This window comes from Schistocerca americana, chromosome 4 (assembly GCF_021461395.2).
Source record: "Schistocerca americana isolate TAMUIC-IGC-003095 chromosome 4, iqSchAmer2.1, whole genome shotgun sequence".
NCBI lineage: Eukaryota > Metazoa > Arthropoda > Insecta > Orthoptera > Acrididae > Schistocerca > Schistocerca americana.
In genome coordinates, this window is record NC_060122.1 from 70734601 (window position 1) to 70757300 (window position 22700).

Consider the following 22700-nt stretch of genomic DNA (forward strand, 5'->3'; position numbering starts at 1 on the left):
TAAATGAGTGTGTCTGTACTTAAATTGCAGAATGACTGAGAACATGAAACCTCTACGTTATTTGATACTCAAACAGCTGAGTAAAACAGAACCTACTGAGCCTACTTTCTCTTTACCTTTTCCTATCATGTCAACAGTGACCCATGATATTCTAGCGCAACGCAATCTGACTGCTCAAAAAAATTACAACCTGGCTTCAGATAATTAATTCAAAAGAATGTCCCTGACTAAAAAGAAATCTTAACAATGACCTATACATTTCATTAAGCACTTACCTCACAAAAATCTGCATTAAGCGAACTACTGCAATATAGCGAGCGTTAGTACTGTCGGCTAAATAAAAGATTCTAACTACTAAAGCCACCAGCTACTAATAGGCATGTGGTTAGCAAAGGAAAGATTTTGTTGCAAACTAAATCATGTATTTTCTTACCTTAATAATGTGACATCCAGTTCAAACACGAATATAAGTCGTCATTGACATCTAGTACAAAGGTATATAATCATGAATAACATTCAGTCTCCAAGTCGAACATGTACAGCTCGTTAGCCTACGCGAACACTTTACACCTCTACCATCCATCTCACATCTAACAGCCATCACTGCTGGTTGTTCACCTCCAACTGCCTAATTGTACTTCCATCACTGCTGGCGACGAACTTCCAACTGCCCAACAGCACTGGCGATTAACTTCCAACTAGTCTAACCAGCCACAGAGTCTCTTACAAAGAAAGCGCAGTTAGACATCCAATGCAAAGCGCTACACAGCGCTGACAACATAGAAGCAGCTTACTTACATCTGTTCCACTTGAGAATGTCGCGTGGTAAGAATTATGACAGGTAAACCGCCTCATAAGCTCCACTCTCACTGATATTCCGGTCGTCCTCATTTCGAGACAGGCATTTGGAAGGTAAAAGTAAGGTACCCGACTCCGAATGTACTCTCCCAGAATTTCACTACCAAACCTCTCAGTGGTGCGTGACCTCTCTCTTGTAGTGTCTGACACTGGAATTTCTTCAGCATCTCCGTACTAACACTGTCGCACCGACTAACCGATCCTCTAACGTCACTCTCCATGTCCGCCCCCGGTAGCTGGATGTCAATCCTAAGGGCCCGGGTTAGATTCCCAGCTGGGTCGGAGATTTTCTCCGCTCAGGGTCTCGGTGTTGTGTTGTCTTATTCATCATCATTTCACCCTCATCGACGGGCAAGTCGCCGAAGTGGCATCAAATGGAAAGACTTGCACCCGGCGAACGGTCTAACCGACGGGAGGCCCTAGTCACACGACATCGCTTTCCATTGGATATTCTCTATCAGTTCTATTAATCCAACCACGTTATGGTCCCAGACAGATGAGCATACTTAAGATTCGGCTCAGAAAGTGTTTTATAAGCCACTTCTTTCGTGGATGAGTTACATTTTCGTAACATTTCTCCAGTGTATCTCAGCCAGACACCTCCTTCTCCTGCAATTTCTTTTACAGGTCACTCCACATTAAATCACTCCGGATGGTTACTCCTACGTGTTTTACGGTAGCTAGTGTTGCCAGCCAGTGCTCACCAATAGTGTATTCGTACACTAGTGGATTTCTTTGGGTATCTGTGCACACTAGATTATATTTGCTAATGTTCAGGGGCAACTACTAGTCTGTGCAACAACTACCGATTCTGCACAGATATTCCTGCAATTTTCTACGCTCTTCGGTCGTTGCTGTCGTTGCTACAACACACTTCGGACCAAGTGAGTGCTAAAAAGCAGTTTAAAATTACTACTATCAGTCATTCAAAACTGACATCAGAACCTTGCTTGAGGGATCAGTCTTGTAACGCCCGCCACGAATTCCTCTCTTGTGCCAAACCCTTCATCTCAGAGTAGTTGTTGCACCCTTCGTCTTCAACTACTTGTTGGATATATCGAAATATCGGCCTCCCCTACAGTTTTTACCCTCTCTGGCTCCCTCTAGTGCAATGCACGTTGCTCCCTGATGTCTTGACACATGTCCTATAATCCCGCGTTGCTCCCTGATGTCTTGACACATGTCCTATAATCCCGCCCCTGCTACCTGTCAGTGTTTTCCATGTGTTTCTTTCTTCTCCGCTTCTGTGGAAAATCTCCTCATTCCTTATCTTATCAGGCTACCTAATTTTCTATATACTTGAATAGCACCACCTATCAGACGCTTTGGTTACTCTCTTTTACTCTCTTTTCCTCTCAACCTACCTTTCATGATTCACCACCACACAATGCTGTGCTCCAAATGTATATTCTCAGTAGTTTATTCCGCAGATGTACGCCGGTGTTTGATACTAGCAGAGTTACCATGGCCAGGAATATCTTCTTTGTTTGTGTTACACTGCTTTTTTTTTATTTGTCCTACTTTCTTCGCCAGCCACGTGTTATACTGCTTCCAAAGTAGCACATCTCTTTGGAAGCAAAATAACGTATGACGGGAGGAGTAAAGTGGACATACAGAGATGATTATCAGAGGCAAAGAAAGCATCCCTGCCCGTGAGCAGTCAGCTGATATCAAACGTCGTCCTTATACAATCGTATTAATCTTCAATTTTCAATTCGTGATCGTCATTATAGAGTTAGGTTGTGCAGTGATCGAGACACTGAATTCTGTTCTTGTGGATGGCCGTTCAAATCCCTGTCCGGTCGTGCAGGCGAATGCCGGGACGGTTCCTTAGGAAGGTCACTACCGATTCCCTTCCCCAGTCCCAACTTGTGACCTGTCTCTGACATCGTCGTCTACGACACGTCAAACGCTAATCTTCATTTCTTTACGTCGTCGTCATTAACTATTTAATACGTACTACGGGATAAACGCCCCTCTAGCCCTATCCATGAGTTACAGTCTTAAACCGCATGCACCCATGTAACTCCTGCAGGTTTTGTTCTTGATCTAACCGCTCTAGATCGTATCATCTCGATGATAGCGCATCCAGAGATACACAACGCTGTAGACATCGGGCAGCAAGTTGATGCCGAATTGCTTGAGTTCAGTAAGGTGTATGATAAAGTCTCGCACTGTTGTTTAGTGAAAAAAACAAGCTTACCAAGTATCGGACCAGGTTTGTGATTGAATTAAAAATTTCTTTGCAGATAGAACTCGACACGTCGCTCTTGAGGGAATTAACTCGACAGGTGTAAGGTAACTGTTTACATTATACACTGATCAGTCTAAACATTGTCACCACTGCTCAGCGACACGTTGGATGCCGGCTTGTGGCGTTGCGGACACGTGACGCGGTAACAAAAGTGTGTAAGAGGAGCAGACACGGACGGCGAATCACTCTATCGAAGATACGGGCTGCAAAGCGGAAATGCATTGAGATACGCATTTTTGATAAAGGGCAGATTATTTTTACGAAGAGCCCGTGAACGAGTATCTCGCAACGGCGACGCTGGTCGAATGTTCACGTGCTACCGTTGTGAGCATCTACGGAAAGAGGTAGACGGACAGTGAAACAACCACTAGCCGTTATATGGTTGAACATCCACAACTGTTCACAGAACGCGGGGTTTGGAGGCTTTTCTCCTCCGTAAAGTATGATTGATGGTAACCTGTGGCATCTATGCGGAAAGAGCACAATACTGGTGCACGTGCAAGTGCTTCGGTGCACACCGATCGTCGTGCAGACCACCCGTACATGTTCAGATGTTGACCCAATGACAGCGTCAATTACGATCACAGTGGGCAGCACGGGACTATCGAGATTCGACCGTCGATCAGTGGAAACGGGGCAGCTGTTTGGGTGAATCACCCTTTTGTTACAGTAGGTCGATAGTCGTCTCCACAAACGCCGTCATCGAGATGAACGGCGACCCGAATAATGCAGCGCGCCGCGGATGCAGGCTGATGAGGGCAGCATCATGCTATGGGAGACATTCTGCTGCGCTTGCGTGGGACGTGTGGTAGTAATCAAAGACTTGCTGCCACCTGCGGATCACCTGCATCCCCTCATGCTTGATATCTACCCTGAAGGGGATATCATCGTTCAGCGGTATAACCATCCGTGTCTCGGAGCCAGAACGGTGCTGCAAGGGACAGCGGTTTGAGGAGCGTTATAATGAACATACGTTGATGTCTCGATGGCCGTATTCGCCTGGTGTAAATCTCATGGAACCCATCTGGGTCGCTATGGCGCCATTACTGCATAAGCAAATGAGCGGCCCGTTATTAACGCGAATTACGCGACCTAATGCCATTTTTTTGGTCATCAGTCTTCTGACTGGTTTGATGTGGCCCGCCACGAATTACTCTCCTTTGCCAGCCTCTTCATCTTAAAGTAGCACATGCAACCTACGTCCTGAATTATTTGCAGGATGCGTTCCGATCTCCGTCTTCCTCTACAGCTTTCTCCCCTCTACATCTCACTATAGAACCATGGAAGCCATTCCTTTGTGTCTCAGCTGATGTCCTATCATCCTGTCCCTTCTCCTTATCGGTGTGTTACACATATTCCTTTCCTCCCGGATTCTGCGCAGAATCTCCTCATTCCTTACCTTATCAGGCCACCTAATTTTCAATATTCGTCTGTTGCACCACATCTCAAGTGCTTCGATTCTCTTCTGTTTCGGTTTTCCCCCAGTCCATGTTTCACTAGCATACAATGCCATATACACCAAAAAAACCTACCAAGAAACTGTCGGATGAAACTTCCTGGCAGATTAAAACTGTGTGCCGGACGGAGACTCGAACTCGGGACTTTTGCCATTCGCGGGCACGTGCTCCACCAACTGAGCTACCCAAGCACGACTCACGCCCCGTCCTCAGAGCTGTACTTCTGCCAGTACCTGGCCTGCAGAGTGAAAATCTCATTCTGGCAACATCCCCCAGGCTGCGGCTAAGCCATGTCTCCACAATATCCTTTCTTTTAGGAGTGCTAGTTCAGCATGGTACGCAGGAGAACTTCTGTAAAGTTCGGAAGGTAGGAGACGAGATACTGGCAGAAATGAAGCTGTGAGGACGGGGCGTGAGTCGTGCTTGGGTAGCTCAGTTCGTAGAGCACTTGCCCGCGAAAGGCAAAGGTCCCGAGTTCGAGTCTCTGTCCGGCACACAGTTTCAATCTGTCAGGAAGTTTCATATCAGCGTACACTCCGCTGCAGAGTGAAAATCTCATTCTGAAAACTGTCGGATCTCTGATACGCAGAATCAATGACATGTTTCGTTCCAAAGACGGAAAACAAGCTGTTAAGCAGGTGGCATAATGTTTTGGCTGTGACGTAGTGACAACGTCATAAAGCCCATCAGGAAGCTCGCTGATGGTGTAGTCGTCTATAAGAAGGTAGCAAAATCCAACACACACTTAAGGAACCGCAGGAAGACCACAGAAGTTTGATCAGTGGTGCAGCTGACCTTAAACGTAAATTAATGTAACATAGTGCGCCTACATTGTTACACTATAGGCACAAAATGACGGAAAGGGGAACTACTATATGGCCAAGGCGTAACTATCAGGGGAGACCTTAAGTAGAATGATCACGCAAAACAAGTAGTAGGGAGAGCAGAGGCTAGGATGAGACTCATAAGAAGACGCGTAGCAAATGTAATTCATCCACGAAATAAATAGCTTACAAGGCGCTTCTTCGATCGATTCATGAGTATTGTTCATCTATCTGGGATCCCTATATGGCAGGACCGATACCTGATTATTGTCCATCAGTGTGGGATCCTTGCCAGTTAGGACGGATGGAAGAGATGCAGAAGGGCCAACGAAGGACGGCGCGTTTCTTCACACGATAGTTTGGTCGTCGCCGTAATGTTACGGAGATGCGCGACAAACTCCTGTGTCAGACTCTGCATGAGAGTTGTCGAGCGTCACGGAGAGGTTAACTACTGATATTCCGAGAGCGTACCTTCGAGAAACAGTTCGAACAACATATTACTTCCCCCAATATACATCTCGCGAAATGACCACAACGAGAAATTTCGAGAAATTAGAACTAATATGGAGGTTGCCGACTATGATACTTCCCACGTGCCATTCGCGAGTGGAACAGGGAAGTGGGAATCTGATAGTGGTACCAGAAATAACGTTCACGACATAATATCACTTGCCCTGCAGAGTGTAGATGTAGATCATTTCACATACCTAAGAATCTAACAAAGAACTTCATGTGTCATCAGTTCATCTGCCTGCATCCCCATGCTCATTTTCAACAGTTGTTCGTTTAATGTAATGATGTATCCAGTACTCGTGCGACGTCTTTAGTTTTCATGTGCAAAATGAGAGCAAACATAAATGCGCATACCGTGTGTGGCTCCGCAGGTGTACATAGCGGAGGCGGACGGCGTGCCCGAGTATGGGAAGGCGACGACGCTGGGCAAGCGGCTGGTGGCGGTCAAGCTGCTGCCGACCGGCGCCGCCGACCAGGAGAAGTAAGTGCACAGTGGCTGCCGCGCCTCGCTTGCCAGTCTTTCTCCTTCACAAGAATTAAGGATAATTATAAAAGTGGATGAAACATTGTAAAAATCGATGTACATAAAGGCCTAAACATAACGTTGTGCGCTAAGTTAGTTTTAGAAACTGCTGACATGGGAGAAACCGACTTTAATTACTTAAAATGGGGCCGTACTTGCCAGATAAATTACAGTGAAGCGCCAAAGAAACTGCTATAGGCACGCGTATTTAAATATAGAGATATGCAAACAAGCAGAATACGGCGCTGCGGTCGGCAATGCATATACAGGGTGTTACAACAAGGTACGGCCAAACTTTCAGGAAACATTCCTCACACACAAATAAAGAAAACATGTTATGTGGACATGTGTCCGGAAACGCTTAATTTCCATGTTGTAGCTCATTTTAGTTTCGTCAGTATGTACTGTACTTCCTCGATTCACCGCCAGTTGGCCCAATTGAAGGAAGGTAATGTTGACTTCCGTGCTTGTGTTGACATGCGACTCATTGCTCTACAGTACTACCATCAAGCACATCAGTACGTAGCATCGACAGGTTAAAGTTCATCACGAACGTGGTTTTGCAGTCAGTGTAATGTTTACAAATGTGGAGTTGGCAGATGCCCATTTGATGTATGGATTAGCACGGGGCAATAGCCGTGGCGCGGTACGTTTGTATCGACACAGATTTCCAGAAAGAAGGTGTCCCGACAGGAAGACGTTCGAAGTAATTGATCATCGTCTTAGGGAGCACGGAACATTCCAGCCTATGACTCGCGACTGGGGAAGACCTAGAACGACGAGGACGCCTGCAATGGACGTGGCAATTCTTCGTGCAGTTGACGATAACCCTAATGTCAGCGTCAGAGAAGTTGCTGCTGTGCAAGGTAACGTTGACCACGTCACTGTATGGAAAGTGCTACGGGAGAACCAGTTGTTTCCGTACCGTGTACAGCGTGTGCAGGCACTATCAGCAGCTGATTGGCCTCCACGGGTACACTTCTGCGAATGCGTCATCCAACAATGTGTCAATCCTCATTTCAGTGCAAATGTTCTCTTTACGGATGAGGCTTCATTCCAACGTGATCAAATTGTAAATTTTCACAATCAACATTTGTGGGCTGATGAGAATCCGCACGCAATTGTGCAATCACGTCATCAACACAGATTTTCTGTGAACGTTTGGGCAGGCATTGTTGGTGATGTCTTGATTGGGCCCCATGTTCTTCCACCTACGCTCAATGGAGCACGTTATCATGATTTCATACGGGATACTCTACCTGTGCTTCTAGAACATGTGCCTTTATAAGTACGACACAACATGTGGTTCATGCACGATGGAGCTCTTGCACATTTCAGTCGAAGTGTTCGTACACTTCCCAACAGCAGATTCGGTGACCGATGGATTGGTAGAGGCGGACCAATTCCATGGCCTGCACGCTCTCCTGACCTCAACCCTCTTCACTTTCATTTATGGGGGCATTTGAGAGCTCTTGTCTACGCAACCCCGGTACCAAATTTAGAGACTCTTCGTGCTCGTGTTGTGGACGGCTGTGATACAATACGCCATTCTCCAGGGCTGCATCAGCACATCACGAATTCCATGCGACGGAGGGTGGATGCATGTATCCTCGCTAACGGAGGACATTTTGAACATTTACTGTAACAAAGTGTTTGAAGTCACGCTGTTGCGTTCTATTTCTGTGTGTTTCCATTCCATGATTAATGTGATTTGAAGAGAAGTAATAAAATGAGCTCTAACATGGAAAGTAAGCGTTTCCGGACACATGTCCGCATAACATATTTTCTTTCTTTGTGTGTGAGGAATGTTTCCTGAAAGTTTGACCGTACCTTTTTGTAACACCCTGTATAAGACAGCAGGTGTCTGGTGCAGTTCATAGATCGGTTACTGCTGTTACAGCGGCAGGTTGTCAAGATTTAAGCGAGTTTGAGCATTGTATTATAGTCGGCGCACGAGCGATGGGGCACAGCATCTCCGAAGTAGCGATGAAGTGGGGATTTTCCCGGAAGATCATTCCAATGTCAGGAATCCGGTAAAACATCAAATCTTCGACATCGCTGCGGCCACAAATAGATTCTGCAAGAACGGGACCAGCGCCGACTAAAGACAACCGTTCAACGTTTCAGAAGTGCAACCCTTCCGCAAATTGCGACAGATTTCAGTGCTCGACCATCAACAAGTGTCAGCGTGCGAAACATTCAACGAAATATCACCGATGTGGGCTTTCGGAGCCGAAGGTCCAGTCGTATACCCTTGGTGACTGGACTACACAAAACTTTACGCCTCGCCTGGGCCCATCACATTGGACTGTTGATGACTGGGAACATGTTGCCTGGTCGGACGAGACTCGTTTCAAATTGTATCTAGCGGATGGACGTGTACGCGTGTGGAGACCTCATGAATACGTGAACCCCACATGTCACCAGGAGACTGTTCAACCTGGTGGAGACTCTGTAATAGTGTGTCGTGTGTGCAGTTCGAGTGATGTGGGACCCCTGATACATCTAGATATGACTCTGACAGGTGACACGTACGTAAGCATCCTGTCTGATCACCGGCGTCCATTCATGTCCATTATGCATTCCTACGGACTTGGGCAATTCCAGCAGGACAATGCGATGCCCCACACGTCCAGAATTGCTACAGAGTGGCTCCAAGAACACTCTTTTGAGTTTGAACAATTTTGCTGGCCACCAAACTCTCCATACAAGAACATTACTGAGCGTATCTGGAATTTCTTGCAAATTGCTGTTCAGAAGAGATCTCAACCCCTTGTAACCGTACGGGTTTGTGGACAGCCCTGCAGGATTCATGATGTCAAGTTCTTCCAGCACGACTAGAGACATTAGTCGAGTCCACGCCACGTCGTGTTGCGGCTCTTCTGCGTGCTCGGTGGGACCCTACACGATATTAGGCAGGTGTACCAGTTTCTAGGGTATTCAGTGTATTTTGCGTGCTAGATCCTGCCTCTTGCCAGTCGGTAGAGAGAAAGCAAAGAACTTCCCGTGCCAGGTTTCACAAGTGACCACCAGTTTACAACAGCGCTGTGACGTAGTATAAGATTTTCGAGGAGGATTTTTGTTTGTGCAGTATAAAACATTCGGAGTGATCGGGCATGTCAGAACAGTCAGTGGACCGTGTATGAGACGTGCTGCTGCGAAGTGCCACAAGGCTACACATCGAGCTGGTGCACAACTGAACATTCCTCCGCGAATATTGTGGAAAATCCTACGTGCGATGAAGAGTGGAGCTGTACAAATTGCAGGTCTTGCAAGCCATAAGCAGTGACTGGAAACTGCGTCGTCGGCTGCTCAGCAGAACCAACTTGAAAATGTCAACTTAGCCAGAAAATTTATCTTCAGTGACGACGCCACTGCTCATCTTTCGGGAAAAGTCAATGGACACACTACCTGCAAGTGGGGTACAGAAAATACACTTGAAACTAACACGTTGGAGATTCCGAGAAAGGGTTTTCTGTGCCGTGACCAGAAACAGTCTATGAACCCTTACTCTCCGCTGATGTAACTGTCAATCGTATCTGCTATCTCGACATGCTACAATTGTTGTTCGTGCCACAACGTGAAACTTAAACCGGGGATTTCATCTTTCAACAAATTTCCCCCTCCACGTTTCCACTGCTGTTGCTAAATCAACTGTTCCTTGCGACTTGGCTGGCGCTATTCGAATGGTCACCGTGTTCGTCTGATTTTATCTGGTGAGTATTCGTCAAGGATAGCGTTTATGCTCCACCTCTACCACAGAACATCGAAGACTTCCGACACCAGATGCCAGCAGCTATTCTTACCGTCACTCCTGATAAGCTGGGTCGATTATGGGCAGAACTGAAGCAGCAGCTAGTTGTGTGCCGCGTAACGAAGAATGGTTACGGACATCGTAAAACAAAAAGAAAATGAGCATTTGTCTTCCACATACTGAATCATGTGTTACACTGTTCTTGGCCATTCGTCTGTAATGGTTTTTTGAAATGTTTCATAGGTAATCGCCTTGCATATAAAGTGCAACTCAGAGTGAATGCAGCATATAAATGCACCCTGCAGTCGTCATGGCTAATAGCAAACTGGAGCTGCACAGTGTACGAATTCGCTGTTGACCTCTTACGAAGGATTTTCCACGTTGTTGACTGCGGAATTTTCATGTTTTCTATTCAGTGCATAGTGATACATCTATAAGAACTAAACAAGATCAGACAGCAAAATATCGATCGCTACGTCAACGTTCAAGCTACGCTACGGCAATGCTGGGAACCATGGAGGAAGAAGCATGTGATGCTCGTCTGTTTTTTAGTGACGAGGCAACCTTCAACATAACTGGAAAGATTAATGCTCACAATAGCGGAATATCGTGTACGGAGTAGCCGAAGTGTGTAAATGAATATCAGCATGACTCACCAAACGTTAACGTGTCGTGTATGATCTCAGGACAAATTTTATACGGTCAATTATTCTTATTGTAGCTAAATGCCTTAACAAATATATAACCGGACATTTTTCAGCTGATGCGGCACCTTGATACAGATTTCGTTGATTACGTGTCTCTGAATGATGCAGCAGCCTAAAATTGCTGTGTGGAGGTTGGCACGTTTTTATTTCGACATCTTCCAAACCGCTGAATCGGTTGTAGTGGACATGACGACGCTGTTTTTGCTCTTTGGTACACCCCTCTACGCATCTGACACACGTGGATTTTACGGGGTTATGTGGAAGATCTATATATGTAACTCCTTTACCCAAAACAATTTCAGATGCGCCTTTTATTGGGCTTGCTTTGGTGACTCCGGATAAGCTACAGAATGTGTGGCGTCAAACTGGATTATCGCTTAGATGTTTACCGTGTGTTAAAAAGGAGCCATGCACAGCATCTGCGCAGCATATAAAATTTTTTAATTCTTCTGGATACTTTTAATTATGTTATCAAATTACATCTATCTACTTAATTTTTTTTTATCATCCAGAAAGTGCAATATTATTAAGAGGGCTGTCATAAATCTGGAAACGTGTAGATGAGAACAACAGGGTCATTGTTGATATTTGTTGTACGGAAACGGAAGGTATTGCTGGTTACTGTACATTGTTTTTTTTTTTTTTTGTATTAACAGAGCAGTGACACAAGTACAAAGGTATCAAAAATATATTTTAAACATTTAGAGTAAAGATATATTAATTTCGAAAGTACAAACAAAGATGAATATTACTATGGGAACTACGCGTCATTTAGGTGTTAACCGGGAAAAGAGAGAGGAGTAAAATTTGATCCTAGAGTACAGAAACACAAAGTTGTATGCTATTCATGTGCCATAATGATTTAAAAAAGACGCTCTTCGCCAGCTGTCTCAGGTCTGAGTGGTAAGATCCGCCATGTGCTGCTTTCTCAGATTGCGATCTAGTTCGGTTGCCACATGTGTACGCTTTTCGCCGTCCTGCATTGTCTCTTACCGTGGGTATGAAAAAACAATAGAGGAATCATAGAGCCATATTCCCATAGCTTAAAAACATGTTTCAGGTTCCTGGAACGAGTTTGATTAATCTAAGGTAAGGTAACAGTTAAGAACACCAACTCCTTAAGACCAGAAAAGTTTTCAAGACTTCGGAAACCAGTGAATCTAATATGAACATGTGTGAACATGTGCTTAGATTGAGATCTCACTTCGTGTCAGGATTACAGAAGGTGAGAACATTGTCAACCCAGTTACTTTGTATTTTGGTTTATAGCTATTTTGGTTTATAGCTTCATGGACTTCTGGTCAAACTCAAAAGGCTGACTACGGGAAACCGTCAACAGGAACAATCACCCTCAGAATGTCTGCATTGGACGTACCATAAGTAAATCATCCACAGTAAGTAATTGGTTGCCAAATGCCTGTACTGGCTGTAAGAACAATATCCCTCAGTTTGTCCATGAGACACCTGCCTGATGCTACTAGCGTTATATATTTGTACTATAGGGGTAATTTATCGTCAATTGTTTAGACCGTCACGTTTGAGGACGGGAAGAACCTCCAGTCCAAGAGCCTAGAATCTTATTATGTCGTTTACGAGCTGGAACAAAGGAAAAGAACTCAACAGAAGTGTGTAAACTTTTGTCACGAGAACGCGAAATACGGCTAAACCTGTTTGCATAATTTTCGGTGATTCCCTATTTACAAACAACACTACCCCAAATTCAAGAAGCGCAAAAACATTCTGAATAAACTAACCACTACGTGATGGAGAGCTGTTATATTTGCCTCACGCAACAGCTTTCGCTGTTTTTTTGTTCTGAAAAGCCGAATGCAAACACACATGTTGATGAATGCGCAATAGTTATTGAAGGAATTCTGAAGCCATAGACGTATATCGTTGCTCACATTCCACCTTTACAGTCCAGATTACAGTAAGCAAGGGAATTTGACATGAGGAAATTAATTTTCTTTTAACCAACCTCTCAGAAAGTCTGGCATACCATGGCTACAAAGATGTGTTTGTTCTTCCAGCATGACGACCCCTGCACATTCTAATCTTATAAAACTAACATCTGCAGTCTAAGAGACGACTCAGTTTGTCGTCATTGCCTATGGCTAGTAAGGCCTGTAATATGTACGGCTCCATTTTTGGCCAACAGAAGTCTACTAGTATCAAACATAGACCTTAATTTGAAGAAGAAATTTCACAGAATGTACGTTTAGAACACAGAAATGTATGGTTGTGAAACATGGACTGTGGGGAAACCGAAGCATTTGAGATGTGGTGCTATAGACGAATGTTGAAAATTAGATGGACTGCCAAGGTAAGGAATGAGGAGGTTCTGCGCAGAATCATAGAGAAAAGGAATATTTTGAAAACACTGACAAGAAGGGACAGGATGACGGGACATCTGTTAAGACATCAGGGATCGACTTCCATCGTACTAGAGAGAGCTGTAGAAGGCATAAACTGTAGAGGAAGATACGGATTGGAATTCATCCAGCAGATAATTGGTTGCAAGTGAACCTTACCCCTCACATTTTTTCATCTGAGCATGGTTCAGAGGCGAAGTCTACAGAGAAAAATTAAACACAAGAGATTATGAATAGTGCTGACTTCATAAAATATCTCCATTAATACCTCAGAAGATACTGATGTAGGCAGAAGCAATGAATTAAAATGTGTACCAGCCCTAAGATTCAAACCGTTGTCTCGTCCTTTTAGCCAAATGCGATAACCGCTCCGCCAAACTGACAGTACGGCTACCACAACTGCCTGGCGTACAGAAATCCTATTCCAATATTGGAGAGCCTGTACAATACTGATGCGAGTGCAGAAGGGAAATAGCAATGGGCTGAGGCGTGAGTTGCAATTTCTATTTGGGAGGCAGACGTACTACGTAGTCCGTGCAGGCGTGGTAGGTGCAGGGTAAGTGCGGATCAGTGGTTAGCGCTTGTCCTTACTAAGCAGAATACCTGGCCTCCAATTGAGACCCTGGTAAAAATTTTAATTTATTGCTTGAACCTACATTCTTACCGTAGCTAACGATGAGACTCAGTAAATATTAGAAACATCAGCGCTAAATGATTAATATCTGACCCCAGAAGAGTTACAATTGTGCTCTCAAGAGAGTTCGAAGTCGGAAATGGAATCTACGAAAATCGATTTTGATCTTAAGCGTTTACTTTTGTTTAGTAGCTTTTGTGAGTATCTGATTTGGTTACATTCTAACAGCTGCATCACCATGAGGAGTAAAAATTGGACACATTTTATATGGAGTGTTTATTTTAGAAGTTGGTAGTACACAGTAATTCAAATAATTTAAATACACTCCTGGAAATGGAAAAAAGAACACATTGACACCGGCGTGTCAGACCCACCATACTTGCTCCGGACACTGCGAGAGGGCTGTACAAGCAATGATCACACGCACGGCACAGCGGACACACCAGGAACCGCGGTGTTGGCCGTCGAATGGCGCTAGCTGCGCAGCATTTGTGCACCGCCGCCGTCAGTGTCAGCCAGTTTGCCGTGGCATACGGAGCTCCATCGCAGTTTTTAACACTGGTAGCATGCCGCGACAGCGTGGACGTGAACCGTATGTGCAGTTGACGGACGTACCGCCGAATTGCTCAACACGTGGGGCGTGAGGTCTCCACAGTACATCGATGTTGTTGCCAGTGGTCGGCGGAAGGTGCACGTGCCCGTCGACCTGGGACCGGACCGCAGCGACGCACGGATGCACGCCAAGACCGTAGGATCCTACGCAGTGCCGTAGGGGACCGCACCGCCACTTCCCAGCAAATTAGGGACACTGTTGCTCCTGGGGTATCGGTGAGGACCATTCGCAACCGTCTCCATGAAGCTGGGCTACGGTCCCGCACACCGTTAGGCCGTCTTCCGCTCACGCCCCAACATCGTGCAGCCCGCCTCCAGTGGTGTCGCGACAGGCGTGAATGGAGGGACGAATGGAGACGTGTCGTCTTCAGCGATGAGAGTCGCTTCTGCCTCGGTGCCAATGATGGTCGTATGCGTGTTTGGCGCCGTGCAGGTGAGCGCCACAATCAGGACTGCATACGACCGAGGCACACAGGGCCAACACCCGGCATCATGGTGTGGGGAGCGATCTCCTACACTGGCCGTACACCACTGGTGATCGTCGAGGGGACACTGAATAGTGCACGGTACATCCAAACCGTCATCGAACCCATCGTTCTACCATTCCTAGACCGGCAAGGGAACTTGCTGTTCCAACAGGACAATGCACGTCTGCATGTATCCCGTGCCACCCAACGTGCTCTAGAAGGTGTAAGTCAACTACCCTGGCCAGCAAGATCTCCGGATCTGTCCTCCATTGAGCATGTTTGGGACTGGATGAAGCGTCGTCTCACGCGGTCTGCACGTCCAGCACGAACACTGGTCCAACTGAGGCGCCAGGTGGAAATGGCATGGCAAGCCGTTCCACAGGACTACATCCAGCATCTCTACGATCGTCTCCATGGGAGAATAGCAGCCTGCATTGCTGCGAAAGGTGGATATGCACTGTAGTAGTGCCGACATTGTGCATGCTCTGTTGCCTGTGTCTATGTGCCTGTGGTTCTGTCAGTGTGATCATGTGATGTATCTGACCCCAGGAATGTGTCAATAAAGTTTCCCCTTCCTGGGACAATGAATTCACGGTGTTCTTATTTCAATTACCAGGAGTGTACTTGCACTCTTCCTGAAACACACATATGTAAAGACATAAGTGCTTTTACCTTTCTTTGTGTGTGTGGGTAGGGGTTGCACAGGTTCGTCGATTTTCAGCTTTGATGTCATAGTAGGAGTATTTAGGGTAAGTTAGTCTCGTCGTAGGAGTGTCGAGCAGCTGCCGCGTGTTGCAGACAAGTGTTCCTGCGCGACGTGCACATCCTGGCGGCGCTGGAGGACGCCAACCTGGCGCGCGTGCTGGGCCTGTCGAGCAGCGAGGAGCCGCTGGCGGTCGTCATGGAGTACCTGCAGCACGGCGACCTCACGCAGTTCCTCAGGGCGCACCAGATGGCCGACGACGACGACCACCTGCTGGCCGCCAACTCGCTCAGGTGCGTCCGCCGCTGGCTGCGCTGCCAACCTCACTCTAGTGTCCTGAAAACAAGCACGCCGGCCAGAGTACTAGTCAGCGCCTGACAAGAGTGCACTGTGAGAGCCAACAAAAATTTGATTCTTGAAGAACACATCGTACGGCTGCAACTTTTAAGCTTATTTACAGCCCTTCTTCAGGTAAGACACTTCCATAGAGCTACCTGACTCGTAAAATTGCAGTGACAGTGGTTAAACTTACGCAGACGCGACGTAAATTTCATTGATGTACTTCTGAAGGGAACGCATTAGTTACTATTACGAATGAATTACGCGAAGCTAATGAACACTTCGTGTAATAAGATCCATGTTGTAGACGAAAACTAGTGCAATGCAAATGTATTTGCCATTTTTACGATCTGAATGTTAGTATCATAGAAAAAGAATTTTGAACCCTAATAGTTGTCGCTAAAATTACGTAGGGGACATATTAAGACATTGCTGCTGGCGGATCCGCATTCAGTCACAAACCACAACATCAGTAGTTACTGTAAAGCTGAAAATATTATGTAAGACAAAAGAATTATATCTGGCGATACAAAGCAAATACTTTACTTGCTTAACAGAACTGTTAAGTGGGACAAAGACCACCTGCCGTTCAGTGCTACTCATGAATACGCAAACCCACGTGGTTTCATCTCCTGACAAAGAGAAGTAAAGCCATAAGACCCTTAGCTTTGCAGCGCAACTAGAAATAATATAAGCAAAGCAATCTGCTTACTGATGGTCGAGAGAGAGAGACAGAGAGAGAGAGAGAGAGAGAGAGAGAGAGAGAGGGGCTGAATGCACCGAATGCTCATAGATGTTCGAAGCACTACCGGATTCCCACATCGATCCAAGTTTCCGAAAGCGTCACTGAGCTCCATTTCAGTTTGAGCGAACACTATTCCGCATGTAAATGACTCGAAAAACCATACATTCTCCAAGAAACGCGAGTAAAACACACGTAGGAAGAAAAAAATTTCCTTTACTTTACCTCTATGGTCACAAATTTTTTATCATCAGACTACCAGTATCGGTCTACAATGACTATCTTCAGATTTGTTTTATAAAAACATGTCCAAATGTACTGGGGCCATAGTGGCATCAACAAGTGCGAGACGCTATGGCTCCAGTATATTAGGACATCTTCTTGTAAAAGAGATATCAAGTTGTCATTTTAAATCGAAACCGGTAGTCTGATGTAAAAAACAATTTGAGACCATAGACGTAAAGTAAGGGATATTTATTTTATATTCCGGTCACTGTTCAATTCGCGACTGTGTCGCAGCTTGCGACACGTAGGAAGTTCGGCTTAAGGCGAGAACTCATAGCAGTCACACTGAAATAAGTGAGGACTGCATGCCGGTCTCCAGCGTCGCTACAATAGAGAAACTTATATGAGAATGCAGGCTTTCTCGGCGAATCTTGATGATAAAATCTCCGGTTGACAGCCGAGTCAATGTGTTGTTCTCCAGCAACGTTTCAGCAAGTTTCTTACTTGCCATCTTCAGGCGAAGATGGCAGGTAAGAAACTTGCTGAAACGTTGCTGGAAAACAACACATTGACTCGGCTGTCAACCGAAGAAGATTTTATCATCACTAGAGAAACTATGCCCGTGTTGGTCTGCACTGAACAGGATCCAGCACAAGTGTGATGTCCCGGTCAGCCCATGCTCTCCTCTAAATGCAAAAAAAAAAAAAAAACGGTTTCAAGACGTCTCGTAAAGCAAAACGTCTGACGTGCGCAAGATACATCCCTCGCGTCTAGATCAGATACACACGGCAGTTAGCCAGAATATTGTAGCACCCCAGAAGCACAATTCTGGAAAACAGCAGAATGGGTGACGCGCTTTCGAAACAAGTCGGCGTGAATAACTGATGTGTTTCAACTGGTCGCTTTGGAGCGCTGTGGGTAGTTTAGCCCTTAACTCGCTAGGTGACTTTAGGTACCGTATACCACGACCTAGGATCTCTGGGACCTCTATGTTTAAACCGAGATTTAAGGCAAAAATAATTTGAAATTTTTAATTTATGCTATATAACATACATTTTTACAATTATTTAAGGGTTGTTTAAATGATTCTAGTTTATTTTGTTGCACTAAACGAAACTTGCAGCATTTTGCTATTTATCTCACAGAAGCACATAATTTTGTGTGATTCTTTTAAATTGTACACATAAATAGACTGTTAGAGTACTGAATTTTACAATCTCTGTAGCAAATAAATTTCCAAATAATACTAAATTCCAGGGTTTAAATCTGCGCGCAAAAGTTCCACCCGGTAGTTACAAAAAGAAAGTGTGTCAAAATGACATTCATTGCTGGGAACTACATTTTTATCACCACTCAGAACACATTCGATTTTAACAGACACTTTAAACATTTCATTGAAGAAACAGAAAGATCCCCATCACAGTTTTCCTGAAGTTCTTCCCCTTGTTCGATAGTGGAACTGCGTACACTGGCTAATGTAAAATCATCGCCTTTTCCGTTAATTTCTTGACCTATATCACTGACACCTTCCTCCCTAGATCGACTAACAATGTAATCAAACTCGGGAAAGTTAAAAACGACACATTCGTGCCAACATATTTTGAGCTGTACGGTACCATACTGAGGAAAACAGGTACGTAGTTCACGAGGCGCGGTCTAGGAGACTCCAAAACCTATCAGTAACACGTGTCAGCCATAAACACAGAAGGCGATAACGCAACCGACTGCAAACATCGTAGGCTTGGCAATTTAAGGAGGGTAGGGGGAGGATAGAAGCATTCCGCCAAATCTGGCCTTGGTGAACGAGTTCGAAACTTTTCGCGAGGTCTGGGAGACAGCACCTGATGAGTTATGGGTGAGAACAGGTTACTGGATGGTGTTGTGACCCTCCGCCGATGACATGGGTGATGTCTGTGACATGATGTATGGAATCAGTGCAATCAAGAAATGAAGACTTGACAGAACGGCAGAGGAGATATCGATTTGCACAGTACTGTAAAATGCGCTCATAGTCTTTTACCGTAACAACATATTCTCTGTACTTCACTTTTGGCACTACACACGACTGCACCAACTTTCTCAGGCACTCGCAAAAATCAAATCTGTCCATTGGATCGCCACACGGCCACCAGAAACATCGCTAAGTATTGACTTCAGATATGTTTGGCTTCTGGAGAGCTGCTCGACCATTGTATACTATTCTTATTAATTCTGTACATACAGTCTTGCTAGGTTGATTTCTGGTAGCACTTGAGAAATCACCATAGATTCCTTTCGCTGGTTTCATGCGAGTTTTTACAACCACCGTCTCAAAAGCTCGATGTTCTCTATTGAGTCAGTACATGAAGTCTCCCAGGTATGTGTTTAACTATGGTAGTTCCTTCGCGTTTCCACCTCACAATCAGATCAACTTCAGAAACTCTGAAATGTCCCTGATCTGTTACTCATGTGACTAGCCCACGCTCGAACTGACTGAGCTGTCGTGGCCCACTTGCTGTCACAGATTCTCTTATACTCGCTGCTCCGCCACGCATGACATCTCGTGGTCAATTCCTCATTACATAGCGGCGTCATCGGGATCTTTCGCCGTTAGGAACAGCGTCGCTTCGAATACAGCATTTGAGGTTTAAATAGCTATCGACGCCATCGTCATCAGGAGTTGCGATCACTGTCGGAGCTGGCATGGTGTTCTGCTTATGTCGATGCAGTAGCAGAGTCTGGAGCCGTCCAACGAGGACGGAGCGACTCGGGTGTGGAAGGTAAGTTGGGCAGCTCGTGGCAACTGCAGCCTGCCGCGGGACCGAGTGACGTCGGCTGGCGCGAGGGGCCGGCGCCACATTTGAAGCTGCCGCTTCATGTTCACTGGTTCCCCTGCTAAGAGCTGCCCACTACTCATGCGTCACGCCGGCTCTCTCTAGAAGTTTCCAGACGCTACCTTTGCGTCTGTATAAGCAGAACACCATGCCATCCCTAGCAGTCAGTGATTTTAACTCCTGATGACGATGGAGAAAACACCTGCGCGGGCCGGCCGGAGTGGCCGTGCGGTTCTAGTCGCTACAGTCTGGACCGGCGAGACCGCTACGTTCGCAGGTTTGAATCGTGCCTCAGGCATGGATGTGTGTGATGTCCTTAGGTTAGTTAGGTTTAAGTAGTTCTAAGTTCTAGGCTACTGATGACCTCAGAAGTTAAGTCCCATAGTGCTCAGAGCCATTTGATTTAGATGGGGTGCAAGGCTAAAACGGTCACACAAGTCCAGTTCAAAAAAATGTTCAAATGTGTGTGAAATCTTATGGGACTTAACTGCTAAGGTCATCAGTCCCTAAGCTTAAACGCTACTTAACCTAAATTATCCTAAGGACAAACACACACTCCCGTGCCCGAGGGAGGACTCGAACCTCCGCCGGGACCAGCCGTACAGTCCATGACTGCAGCGTCCTAGACCGCTCGGCTAATCTCGCGCGGCCCAAGTCCAATACATATTGTCTATCTTATCGCTACCGTAAGCAACAAAAATTTAATTTGCAGTATTTCATATAATTACGGAACGAATTAAAATTATCTCATAATCTACTCAATAAGCTATATAATAGTAAATTGATGTTTAACATGATGAGACGTTGCAGGTAGATATTGTATTTAAGTCTTCAGGCAATGAAACGCACGGCGCCCAAATTACCCTAACTATATTCATCCAGTACGTGAGAATGAGGGCACACATATCAAAACTTCTATAAACTTTTTCTCGCTGACACCTCATACAAGTAATTAAAGGAAAAAGTACATCGCTTACTATATTTTCGCTGATGACGCAATTAAACTTACGCATCAAGCACGGTGTTTTAATTTATTACTTCTTTACTATTAACTCTATTAGGGCACACGCCACTGTATGTACCTGCAAAATTGTGTTATTGTATGGCACATAGTTCAGGAGATATGACGTCATATTCAGTTGCATGAAAAATTAGATACATGCAAAACTAGCTTACCTTAAAATGGAGCGCAAATTATCCACAAAATACAAGTGCAGTTTTATTTTTTCAACGTTCTGTGCGTAATTAATACGAAACTAATAAAACCAACATATTTAGGATATTGCGTCTTCTATAATAAAGTTTGTACATGCTTAACGTCATTTGACACATCAACCCATTTAGAAAGTAATCAGACGTTTGAAGCTCTTGTACGCATGGGAGTGGAATTTTGTAAGCAATCTCCTTCGTGAATGATTTACACTTCCTCACTTTATTTCCAAAGGGACGCTGCTTGGAGACACTTTCTTCTATCCTGCACACTCGTCTAATATAGAGTGCCTAGGAAGCTGTTTCCTCGGATCACTAGAAAAAAAGTCCAGGAAAACATATTAATGGAGTTTATTACAGTAAGTTAAATTGACAATACGTAACTTTGCGCATTCACAAAGACGTGTCGCAAGCAAATGGCGACATACAAATAATCAATATCCTTCTGTGTGAAAATTTCAGTGCAAGCAAAACAATACAGTTCATAAGTCACTGCTGTCGCCTTTTTATGACGCTGTCTACTGCTGCCGCAGCTAGGCGGCGCGGTGCTTAGATTCTCTCGTTCTCGTCTCGTCTCGTTCCTAATACGTGAAACATGGAAACATATCTATACGCTCTTTATTGCATTCACGACGCCAAATTTGCACCAGGTGGCCAAAATTGGAACTAATTTTTTTCCAGCGTAAATCGGGTCCACACTAACGCATTAGAATACAGCCCACACTGGAGCTCTGTAAGTACCTGCACTTTAATTATAACCACCCGGTACTTGCGAAGTTAGGAAAGGGGAAAAACAGAATTGGCTTTTTGAAAATGTAACCGAAGCTGTGAGCTGCGCTTCCATATAGGTCGCAGATGACGAAATAGAAAGATCGCAGTTTGAACTCCATTGTGGATCACAAATTCAAGTAAATTATCAACTTTCTTCATTATAACGCAATGCATACGTAAAAGAAACTTACACATAGTCTCGTATGACTGTTCTTGTGTAGAGCAACAGTAGATAGTCTTCTTTACTTCCTGAGACACGATATTTCGGTAATCCCTAGCTCCATGTTGAGCATTTCCCATCACCAAAGTAACGAAAATTATGAAGAAGCCGAATTCACGAAGGGCGTCTTGAACATTTCACACTTGTATTTCAAAAGCTCGTTTCTAAACATGGCAGTTGTCATATACAGTATACGTACTGTTAAACGAAACCAAAGACGCACTTTTAGGTTCTGATTTATTTTATTTGCTGTTGGTGTATTGAGCGGTATGTAGGAGTGATAACACATTGGAATATACGGTACGAGACCAGCGAGATTCACATATCTGCCCTGTCATTCTGAATCAGCGTGGCTGGTGCTTGTCCTACATCGATCAAGGCAGGTCTAGTTCGCCTGAAAATAACTTGTCGTTGCCGAAATTGTAATCTGCCTATCTTTTTTTTTTTTCGTCATTTGGAGCAGTCAATCATGTTCAGGATTTTCCAATGGAAAACTTGTCTCAGGACGATATTCCTACTAGGAATAACGGCTTAGACGGGAGTTATAACAAGTCAACTAGTTTCTTACAAGGCTGCGTCAGTGCAGCCTTTATATTAAGCCTTGATTCCTCCTGGAAAATTATTCAGCATTTAAGGTGAAAATCGAAGCGACACAATCTTTTGCTGTTTTAATGTAAATTTATGCTTGGTAGTTTGTATTATT

The 22700-nt window shown here is 44.9% G+C and overlaps 1 protein-coding gene across 1 annotated transcript in view; it reads left to right on the forward strand.

The window, feature by feature from the left end:
- LOC124612775 (discoidin domain-containing receptor tyrosine kinase B-like) overlaps positions 1-22700 on the forward strand; it is a 260476-nt gene that overhangs the window by 218611 nt on the left and 19165 nt on the right. The window contains exons 12-13 of the mRNA XM_047141170.1: positions 6278-6387; positions 15774-15971. Of these exons, the coding sequence (XP_046997126.1) occupies positions 6278-6387; positions 15774-15971 (308 nt within the window). The remainder of the gene's footprint in view (positions 1-6277; positions 6388-15773; positions 15972-22700) is intronic.